Source organism: Epargyreus clarus, unplaced genomic scaffold, assembly GCF_041222505.1.
Source record: "Epargyreus clarus isolate Ecla_fem2 unplaced genomic scaffold, WU_Ecla_fem_2.2 ptg000005l, whole genome shotgun sequence".
Taxonomy (NCBI): domain Eukaryota; kingdom Metazoa; phylum Arthropoda; class Insecta; order Lepidoptera; family Hesperiidae; genus Epargyreus; species Epargyreus clarus.
In genome coordinates, this window is record NW_027332213.1 from 2,415,800 (window position 1) to 2,427,916 (window position 12,117).

General features: G+C 35.9%; 1 protein-coding gene across 1 annotated transcript; it reads right to left on the reverse strand.

The window, feature by feature from the left end:
• Nucleotides 1–10,009: 10,009 nt before the first annotated feature.
• On the reverse strand, nt 10,010–12,028 carry LOC140757916 (uncharacterized). Its single transcript, XM_073093793.1, has one exon. It carries the CDS (start codon nt 11,816–11,818, stop codon nt 10,340–10,342), a length of 1,479 nt encoding a protein of 492 aa, XP_072949894.1. The 5' UTR covers nt 11,819–12,028; the 3' UTR covers nt 10,010–10,339.
• Between the last annotated feature and the right edge of the window lie 89 nt (nt 12,029–12,117).

The window sequence follows — 12,117 nt, forward strand, 5'->3', positions numbered from 1 at the left end:
AGTTTTGAACTGTTCCGTGTCTTCCTCATTTTTATCATTGCTTATTTGTTGGTGCTCTGCAACGGAAACTACGGTTTCTGAATCATTGTTTTGTTCCAGTAGATCCCACCACTTAACACCTGCTTCATCAATTGGTGCTCTTGATCTTGCCTTAAGAACGGGATTCACTTTGCCGGACATTTAGAAACATTTCGCAACCCTGAAAATTTATTCAACATGGATTTTAATAATCATACAGGTAACACTAATGTGTTATGATAATATCTGAAACTATGCTATTGATTTTTGAAAAATAATGTGTAAAATAAAATAACTTTTAATCATGATTAACAAGACAATCTTCCAAACCAATTCCACACACACCTTCTACGGCGATAACTGGAAAACTGATTGCAGAAAATACAAATGACCTACTAAACCAATTGAAACTGCAAGTCAGTAATACAATTTTCACACTATCATGTATACTTGACTCCTTTTCACACACCGTACAGCGTTGGCCTAAATATGTGATACAGTGATTCAGCATAATAATGTTTTGTATTAATGTTATTAATGATCTTTTTTTAACTATACTACGTTAGTTTGCAAAAGTTAAATTTATCCTTTAAATCAATCTACTCATTCATTTTAATACTTGTTTTGAAAATAAGTGTTTGTTACCCTAGTAGTCTATGTTTCTTCCTTTTATGATTTTAGTCCATTTTTTCAAAAATTAACACAGCAGCGGTGCTGCTGTTACTGTTACCGCTTGGCGAAACCTGTTTTTATTAGGCAAAAAGTAGTAGGTATAGCGACGGTGTCTTTAGAGATGAAACCCGAAGGGTTCTACTACTTATAAAGTGACCTTATGTTGTTGTTAAGTTTCGAATATTATTAAAGGTAACATCTCCAGACTTATAATAAACGGAAATTACCTCTTAAATGATAAATAACTCAAAACAAAGAATCAAATATAATAATATTGCAAGCAAATGCCAAGGATTTAATAGTATAAACTTCTTCGTAGTAATATCTACGAACGTCTACGGCGTAGCTCAATTCTGCTTTCTGTATATTTTTTGTTCTGAATATTTTTATGTTGCTTAATTCAAATTCCCTTTCTTTATCACTAGTAATAGCTGGAAAGTGTTATACTTAATGCTCAATCGTCACATATAAAGGAACCACTTAACGTTGTAGATTTTAGTGGTGCTCTCCGTAGTTCAACTCCGAAACAATGCAAAACGATGACACCCATCTCAGTGTGTATTTTTTTATTATTTACTTTAAAAGGTATAATGAAACAGAAATACTAATATGAGTCTTTCACACTTGGTTCTTAAAGGTACGAGTAGCAACGTATCCGTGATTTCAGGCTGATTTCAGGCTTGTTTGGAAACGTTCATGGGTGATAATGACCGTATTGCATGCGCGTCCATCAGTTAGGTTGCATGGTGTATACTGATATGTGTAATTAAGAATGTGTAAGATGCACATTAGAAGCTATTAAGGATAAATAAATTAACTACTACTTATTTATTTATTTATTTATTTAGAACTTTAGTATACCATAAAATTCGGTATAAAAGGCGGACTTAATGCTAGAAGCATTCTATACCAGTCAACCTTTGGGTAAAGCAGAAAATATATAGGACGGTATTTATACGTTCAATAATAAAAATATACGAGGAATAAAAATAAATACAAATGGAATATATTTATATTACAAGACATATAAAGAAATATGTATACTGTAAAAAAAATAGTGTGAAATATTATTTTTTTTTTTTAAATAATCGTTAACGCTCGTTTTGAACCTCTTTGTTTTGAGTTTGAAGATTAACTTAACTTTATTAAGATTAACACATTAACAGATAACAGACTTCCTGTTCCATATATTATATATTTAAATGTTTTCCTTTCATTACTCTGGTTGGTGATCAAATAACACTAATTATAATATATATTGTTTGTAATTGATGTTTACTTGTAAGTAGTAACTGAAGATGTGGGTCGTACCGTCTGGCCGTCGTGTACTTTGGACGTCTGGTGGTAATGCAACTATTTATGATCTGCGCAAACCACAGAGTATATGCCTTACAGAAACGGTAATACCTGTTTATGATGTACAATAATTTCAATGAACCGGTTTATTACTTGGTACATAGTATAAAATAACTAAAATACATAAAGGCATTTTAAAAATATATTTAGTTGGATAACGATGTAAACAGCGTGTCTAATATGAGCGCCGACTTCAGGAATATGTACTAAACCAACATTTATTTCAATTATTTTTTACTTTGTAGTGACATAGAAGTCGGTTGTATTTTTTGTTAAAAAAATTTTTTCACCCTTTTTAGTGATGACATACTAACATTTATATTAATACAATATAAAATTGTAAAAACGTGATCATGAATGAAGGTAAGGTCTGAATTTACATTGATTGAAACCGCCCGCTCGCAGGGCGCCGCCGCGCCCTGCTCGCTTAGTTTTATATTATCTAATATGTTCCAACCTAACCTAACTAAATAGTCAATGATGAATTGGCTTTGCAATTCCATTAGAACCTACTCCAAATATCTTCAAACGCAACTCAATTATTCCCATCTGTTGAGGAGTTACATATTTTGTCTCCGAGCCACATTATCAGACCCTTAAATAGTCAATGATAAACTGGTTTTGCAATTTCATTAGAACCTATACCAAATATCTTCAAACAAAACTCAATTATACCCATCGGTTGAGGAGTTACATATTTTGTCTCCAGAACCCACTCTGATCCTCATCATATTTAAATGGGACCAACTTGTAGCAATTGTCCACACACGAAATTAAAGGCATTAAAATAGGTTCATAAACGGCGAAGTTATGGCTGTTATATTTACATGGGTGGAGGAGTTCCCCTCATTTTCTCCAGAACCCATCGATGGATCCTAACCATATTTAAATGGGACCAATTTCCAGCTCGTCCCTACATAATAAAAAAAGAATTATTAAAATCGGTCCACTAACGGCGGAGTAATTCGTGTACATACATAAAAAAAAAAAAAAAAAAAAACCGGCCGAATTGATAACCACCTCCTTTTTGAAGTCGGTTAAACATAGATAAGTGGGTATAGGTACTCTTATTTTAAAGATATTATATATGTGCGTACTAAGTACTTTAAATTTGCGAAAGCCATTTCTATTAATTTTTACCCCGTGGTTCGAACCTACTGGAAGAATACGCATGGTCATGCGAAGATAGTTGTCTCACACATATTTCTCACAAGAAAGCGAGATGAAACTATCAAAGGTGTGCGGTATCGAATGAAGTCTGCTTCGATTTGAACTGGCTAGAAGTAAGTTTGTTTACGCAAATTGAAATAAATAATAAGTTTATCTCAACAGACATAACATCTACTGTTATAGTATAAAATGTGATTGCTGTTATTAAATAAGACGTGCGAAAACAGTTGTTCATATTTATAAATAGAGCACTTGTTAACTGATCGTCGAAGTACATATTTATACTTTTGATTCTAATTTATAAGTCGTAATAAATTTTGGGAATATTTGAAATCTCATAACTATAAGCGGATTTCATAAATTTCTGGATCCACAATCTTTACATATAGAAACCCGTTGGAACTAAATATCGAGAGCTCAGGGTAAGATTCATGTTTTGTGCAATTTCGAACATTCTCTAGACTCTGTCGTGATGAAGTTAAATAAGAGTATCAGCATAAATTCATATTTTACATTTGTGGGCAAACGCGTAAATACAATTTCTTCAAGTTTCCGTGTTATAACATAGCCTATAAAGGATATCCCTGTAAAGCCTAAATACCTAATTAGTTAGTTTAGTATCTAAAAAAGCTAGTCTCCATGTACGATATTGCCAAAACTTTATATTAAGCTACATTATAAAGGCCTACTTAAAAATATTCAATTTATTTATTAGGTAACTTTCAAAGTCTGATATTTAATTTGATGTGCTTAATTTAAGCAAATCAAGTTACAAAAGTTAAGGGTAAATAATTGATTTGCTGAAATTTATCTGTCTGTGTTTCAGTCGGAAGACCCACGAGAAATGTCTTTGGTACACAAATCAATTTTAATCAAAACATGCGTGGAAAAGTTGTTGTTATTATATTATTAAGTTATTATCTCCAATATGTACGGTATATGTAATATATTGTAATAAACGCATGGAACATGATTCAAACTCATGATATAATCAATTGGTTTCATTAAATGTTGTTTGTAGACCTCAATTATCTACAGTCACGTCTTTACTAAGTAGACGACACATGCTTTACTTATACAACAATCAACGGTATTTAATACTCCTTGCTAATGATACAGTGCAGCAAATATACAACGTATCTGTATGAATATCAGCTGACTAATAATAACAGCGTTAGGTGCTGCTATTTTTTGGTTTGTGGTATAAGAAGATATAGATATCGGACGAAAATAAAAGGGAAACAGTGGGAGCTACTGGCAGTGGAGGCGGCAGGAGAGGTGCGCCCCGGGCCTCTGGTATTGGGGGGCCTCCAAATATCTACAAGTTACCTTGTAAACATTTGTAAAAGGTTGTAAAATTAGATCTACATCTTAGAATGGGTGCCTTATTGTTGAATGAATTGAATTTCAGCCCCGGACGTCCGACGAGTTTAGTCCGCCACTGGTGGGAACTCGACTCACCCAAACAGCGAACCTGGAAGGACGGCGATACAAGATGGGACAACGCCCAGGTGAAAGCTACTTGCACAAACCACTCCGCAATATGAAAACCGACGATATTATGAATACGACAAAGACAATAGAATACTTGACAGATCGCTTAACGATAAAACAACACATATTTGGATGATAACAGACAATCGCCGTCTGCGCTGTGTCTGACCTACAAGAACTAACCTTGGACTGCGGCTACTCAATATTTTTTATCATTTGTTCGATAGTAACTTTGTACTGTATATTTCCGTTATAAAGAACAGAGATTTTAAAGTGACAATAATTCGAGGAAGAGAGCTTATTCATCATCTAAAAGTATTGTCTGTCTATACTGCGATCATTTAATTCTAATATTGGTAAATGTATTGGGTTCTCCTTCTTTAGCGGTTATTTTATTTCATTGTACCTACATATAATACTTACTTTAATGCTGAAAATAGTGTGAATTTATGCTAATGCTAATGTTGTCCAAGATGCGTGACATTTATGAATCCATATTTAAGGATTCTGTATTCTGTCGTAAAAAATAGATTTCTCTCAAGAGAGAGGAGTTGGCCAGCACTTGAATAGTTATGATTTATAGATGAAAATTAAATAAACAATAATTGGTTCAGCGTTTATTGTATGTGTATTTAGGGTTGAATGTGGTATAAAAATATAAGAAAATCGAAGTAGCAAAAACAAGATCTGGCAGATTGTATCGCATATTACTTGGTGATATTGTCATATAGATTGTGCATTTATAAAATCAAAGGATTCATTTGGATGCAATCTTTCAAACAATGAATCATAACTGCTCGGATGTTTGAGACACGTTGGGTGATTGCCCGATATGAGATGTCTTCAATTATTTTCAAACAATTAATCATACACGGATTTACACTACACGGATTTGGTCGCTTGAATTAGGCATACAAAGCCTAATAATATCCTAATTAGCTTACCCAATTACTGATGGATGTTTCCATCACGCTACTAAAGCAAATTTACATAGAGCGCAGTTTCTATCGGGGTCAGGTGTCCAACGATAATGCGTCTACGCGGAAACTCCCTTAGCGGACTTTATAAGTGAATTATTCCTATAATTATTTATGTTCCAGGTTTCCTTTATCCTTATATTCCTTAAAAGAAAGTCTATACTTTGTTTTAAGTTAACAAGGACATTAAATAAACTAAAATTCCGGTAAAGGTGATGTTGACCAACTATACATAGGACAGAGATTGTAGCTGAAACTGATCATAGATGCCTTGCCACTCCTAAGGAATAAGACAGTTGTCTCATATGTTATTGAGCCAGCATCAATACCCTTCCATCAAAACGCAGTACTGCTTCACACTAAGAATAGGTGTGGCGGTAGTACGTCTGCTGTCGAATTACATTCGTTCAACCACCTTAAACATGCAAGTACATTTGGTAAAGAAAATGCGTGACGGCGAAGCTACTTTTCATTAGTCATGCTGGTAAAAATACCGCATATTACAAATGTTATCTACACATGATAATAAAATCATGTCACATCAAAAAAATCGCGAGCAAAGTCCACTACTTAAGCAGATAGAAAGCGCGAATCTTAAGATCCGTGTAGCATGGACTTAAAAATATAATAAAAATAGAAATATTGTACGCATTTGTGTCATACAAAATAAGTTTTTTCTAATGTTTGAGCACGGGCTTCCTCTCAGAATAAGGACTGATAAATTAAAACATCGTCTTCCTTCTACAAAGCTCTATAACTTTCCTCTAGTTATTTTATTTAGTGTGAAAAGAGAATCATATTTTTTCCAATACAAATATTACTGAATGAGATAGGTACGAACTAGTGAAATACGAATAAATAAAAGAAAATGAAGCCAATAGGTTACGATTGTTCTGAGAGTAACAACAAAGTACTTTTTTGTCAAAATGCAATAACCCTTGGCAGTCGGGTAAAAAGCAGGTAGAGCTCTGGACAGATGCGTACGTAGCTATATTGTTGATACTGAAATAACCAATACACGGAGCTCACGGCACCGCTTATCAGTGGAAAGCACATCTTCCGCCTTCGCACGCTTTACGACCCTCACTCACGGCATCCGATACAATACGTATCTCGAATACATTTGTATAAATCGAAAATAATTTGATGGAAGTAGGTTAATACTTGCACTGACTTATGATTACTTGTATCGAAGACATGTTACATAACGGGTATTTGGTTCGCAATGCAATGTTGAGTTGTACATTTTTTGGATAGTAGTCAAAACCTGTAACTACTTACTTACCTAAATATATTTACAAGTAGGTACAAACCTAGATAATAATATAGTTATTTTTTCGTCCACAGTAACGGGTAAGCTTGGAGTTGGGATTAGTACCATAGTATGAAGGTTAATTTTGGGTCACACATCCATCTGCCGACTTCTTCTGGCTAACTTTTTTGTAAAATCCAGTCGGCCTGATGATAAATTTCTACTGCCGCCCATGGACATCTTTGAATTAACCCCCAGATACGATTAAATTCCTACTTCAAGTCAGCCACAGATGCGCCACTACCCCTGAGGACTAATATGGAATGCCTTAAAAAGCTATGATTCCCGTACTACACTCAGAACATAGTAATGCTTAACACCGCTGTTATTAGGTAGAAAAACCATGAAAAACCATGTAGCGTTCAACCTTAGACTTAGATTTTTTTCGCTATAGTATCCTATATCTATGCGTTCAACCACCTTCAAATACCTACTTATACCCAACATAAAAATTGAACAACATTCTAGATGTCTAGCGAATCTATTTGTCTGTCGAGAAAGGTGCGATCTTTGGCCGGTCGCGTCTGGTGACCCGGACCGCGATACCTTATCAACCAAGTGCAGTTCAGTTTATAACAACACTTTATCGCTCGGCTGGACAAACATCAATGTGTCTGTATAACGGAAAAAATGTACCACCTGCTCTTCTTTTAGTTATTATTAAAGTTTCCATTGCTGTACTGATCGTGTGTTTCCGGGTTGGAATCCTGGTCAAGCTAATTATAAAGTACCTATCTGTTTTGGGTATTAATAGGTACCAGGATTGAGATAGACTTTTAGTCTGTATTAGAAATAGCTTTTGTATTTAATTTCATTTCTGTTATTAATATAAACTTTAAACTTAATATTAATGTTTATCCACATAATTAAACTATGGAATATCTCAATTTCTTATGCCTATAAGATTATGTCTTATCAATATTTAAATGCCTCATTACAGTTTATTATTAAAACTTTGAAAGATGTTTATGCAAGCGACTCTACGCGTAACTTAACTTACTCTATCCCATAAGGGACGCACCGTAGAGTTTCAACCATTGAGTTGCCCTAGGGATTGTGAAGCCATGTAGGTTTTCCTCACGGAAAAAGCGACTCTGCGCATAGAAAGTAATCTTTATTATTACAAAGCAATATCCCTCTACTGTAGATATACTGCACTGGGCTCATAGGTACGTACCTACTATTATAATTATTTAATAGAGCAGTCCTAATTATGAATGGTTAATTCATACAAGGATATGAACCGGCATCTAAACATGACCTTTCATCTGAACACTTGTTAGTGAACGACAAACATTGATACAATATTATATCGAGCTCATTAACACTTCCCTCTGTTGTTTCATAGTCAGTAATGATCGCTCTAATAAGCAGATTACAAATTGATCTTTGCTCACGGATGTGGATAGGAAATACTTTCATTAGTAGTAATTAATATTGTTGTTTGTTGTCGCAATGTATGGGACTTGCTGTAATCTTAGTGTTAATTGTAACGCATCTTGGAGAATTATAAGCACGTAGAAGAATACATTAAAATACGTTGTTTTACATTTTATGTTTTTTGAAGCCTGCGTTGTAAGGAACCCTTAAACTCTTATAATCCTAACTTTAAAATTTCTTCAAAACAGAGTACCCAAAGCATAACAAGAAGTGCTGCTTTTATTCCTAAATAATTTAACTCACAGTTTACCTGAAATAGTAAGTCGAAGACCAAAGACACTGAAAATTGTTGGTGGTGGTTGGTGGTAAGCGATGCCCCCTTCTTCATTCAAATAAAGCATACAGAATTAATACATAACTTAAGGTTTATGGGTGAAATGGCATGAGCGTGCCTTAAATATTCTACAGAATTGTTTAAAAATATTTAAACGAGCACATTTTGCGTGCCGCATGCCGCTTCCGACCTTTTGTGTAGGTACCTCTTAAAGTTTACTTTAAAATAAGTAGGATTTCATACCAGAATGAAAATATTAAAACTGTCACTTAATGCCTTTAGAAATGTGTAAGTTAAGTAATGTAAACATCATATTATCTAGTAGAAAATGCAGAATTAACTAAGTCTTATAAATAACATGTCTTATGCATTCCGTAAACAAAATATTATATAATTTCTAGTTGTATTTCTCATAAAATTGTATTATATATTTACGAAGAACACGAGTAAATTTTGTACCTAATAGATAATGAAAATAATATGAACATGATTTTCTGATAGGCAATGTCCATTTGCATATATTATTGTCAAAAGTTCGTTTTAATATTGCTTATTTTGGCAAACAAATAACAGTAATTATTATTTGATTTTTTTAGCTACCCTTCATAGTCATATTAGTCATACATGCTTTGTAACTATAGAAAATGTATAGAACTCAAATAAGTAAATGTAAACCCAGCAAATACATAGGACTTATAATAATACTAGATTTTGCCCGCGGCTTCGCCCGCGTTTAAAAGAAAATAATATCACACACATAAAACTGAAAACTCGTACCTTCAACTTTGCTACAGACCATCACTTGATCAAATGCATAGTTTACGATTTAATCCTTACTAATATCGGTTAAAATAATCGATGTTTTGTGTCCAAAAGGTCGATTCTCCGATTAATCGATCTTAGATCCGGGATAAAAACTATCCTATGTCCTGTCTCGGGTCTCAGACTATCTTTGTATAAAATTTCATTGAAATCGGTTCAGTGGTTTAGGCGTGAAGAAGTGACAACCAGACAGACAGACAGAGTTACTTTCGGTTTTCTAATATTAGTAAGGATGTTAAGAAAATATAATCATCAATCGTTATTATCATGACTTGTTATAACTGGATCATAAATTACGAATGCATTTTTGTTTTTAATTACATTTACTTAAAGTTAATGTATGTCTGACTATCTACTTATTGTGTACTTATTTGAATACTGATATCAAAAGTAAGCAATTATTAGGTATGTCAAATAAGTGAAGTTAATAAAATTCCACAGCGGAGAAAGATAGAGAAATAATAACAGTTTTTCGCTTAAATAAATTATTTTATTATCAATAACGTTGTCGGTATAAATAACAATTGACCAGCAGTCGACCGTACCTACTCCATTATCTATAAGAATAACAAGAAAGTCTATAATCATATTTCGCGATTGTACTCATAAACATATCTACTTAGTAGTTACGAACTTTTCATATCGTCCCCTGACCCCGCGACCTTGGATGAGTCCGAGAGAGGACGACATGCAGAGAGAGCGTGACTTCAGAGGCTGTGTCGCCGTACAGAGAGCTTTCACTCACGCACTCTTCAGGTACTTGAGTGTCTTAACAATAACCTAATTCTGAGCTACATTTGACTCTCAAAGAGGCACATTCGGTGGTGTCTTGCATGGTTCGGGCGGCGGCGGCCGGCGGTCCTCGGGCAAACGTGACTGGTAGTAGGCGCAGTACGGGAGAGGATCCCAGAATGCAAATAGTGCTTCGCGTGTGTCGAGCACTGTGTTCAACAGCTTGCCTACTGTTGCTGTGTGCCCACATCTTGATGGGCCCTGGCACAAGTATGGCAGTGACACTCCTACTCGAGCTCCAATTGCCACAATTTTATTCACATGACCATTTGTTGTACTCTCTTCTCTTACAAGTCTGAATGAGATGTGTCCTGTCATCGGACGGGACGGAGTTAGGCAGGACACGAATCTCTGCACCCAAGCATCTGCTTCTTCGTCTCTTTGTGGCACCAATCCTCGTTTCGCTGCGTCAATGCGACAGGTTACGTTATTTACCGCACGCGACTCTTTTAAAGTAGTGCAAGTAATCATTTTCTCTCCTTTTGGCTCCCTCACAATAACCCATGGCTTCTCGGCACTTATCTCGCGAGGAAACCTAAAATGGGATTTTTCTTCTGGCATGACGAAGCGTAATCTGTCTCTACCTCCGCGTGCACCGGCGCTTGCAATAAAATGTCGCCCTTCTTTTGAGGCCCCACTTTCGTACCACAACCGCACGTCTTCTTCGTTTGTTATAACCCAAAATTGAGGTGTCGCCAAACCCGCAATTCGGCACACCCGTATCATCTCTAGGGGATCATCCAGTGCGACGACATCGCGAGCACATGGAATGAAGCACTGGCAACCAATAACTTCCAAATGCGGTTTAGCTAATGCGTCATAGTACGCAGGAGTCGACGAACTTACAGGTACGTAAAACACAACTGATTCTCTTTCTACAATCTCTTTTAAAGCTCGTGCGTAAGCTAACGGATCAGCTGGATTTGGTCGTGGCACTGTGTAGAAATTGTGTACCGCCGCTGAATACTTCAGTAAAGCGAACTGGCCTTCTATTTCGAAAGCGACCACTCTCGCACCGGCAGAGTGGAAGTTTCTTGCGAGATGTAGAGCTTGTACCGAACTGCCTCCACTGATGAGCACGGTCCGCGGTTTGATCGGGTTCTTGGAGACCGCGCGTCCAATCATTTTCAAAACACCAATCGGGCACTGCACACATTTCCAGAAGATGAACAACGATGCGGCGATCCATAACGTCGGTAAAACTACTAATATTTGCTTCCAGGCCGGATGTGAGATGAGGCTTAGTAGGGCCAAAAACGGTCGAAGAAATTGTCTAGGGCCCCACGTAATGATACGGAGAAGTCGGGGTAGAGGCGGCGGTCGTTCGGGCGATATGGCGCGTTCTTCAGGTATTAACGAGAAGGTGGAGGAGAAGGATCTCCTGAGAGCCGTGAAGGTTGGCGGCTGATGCGAGCATCGCTTGACTCGCGGAGAGAACACTAGCTCGGTGTTGGACCGCGCGAGGCGGTATTCGGGCGCGCAAGCCGGCATGGCGGGCGGTAAACTGGCGCGCGCGCAGCCCGTCTCTGCATATAAACTGCTTCGTTATCTCCGACGCTCGCGTATGTTCCTCCAATCATCTTTGTACCCAATTAACTGTTACCTAGTTAAAAAAATAAACAAACAAAAATGGGAAATGTTCGATGTTCTACTTAAACAATTAAGTAAGTACATCCTCATTATGTAATTAGACTAATTAGAAAAATATAAACAAATTAAAACATAATAAATTCCCCATATTCAAAAATAAAATCATTTTATATTACTTAAACAAGCATTTAATAGAATTT

Excerpts from the sequence above, each read along its gene's own strand:
- LOC140757916 (XM_073093793.1), bottom strand. The coding sequence starts at position 11,818 with ATGCCGGCTTGCGCGCCCGAATACCGCCTCGCGCGGTCCAACACCGAG.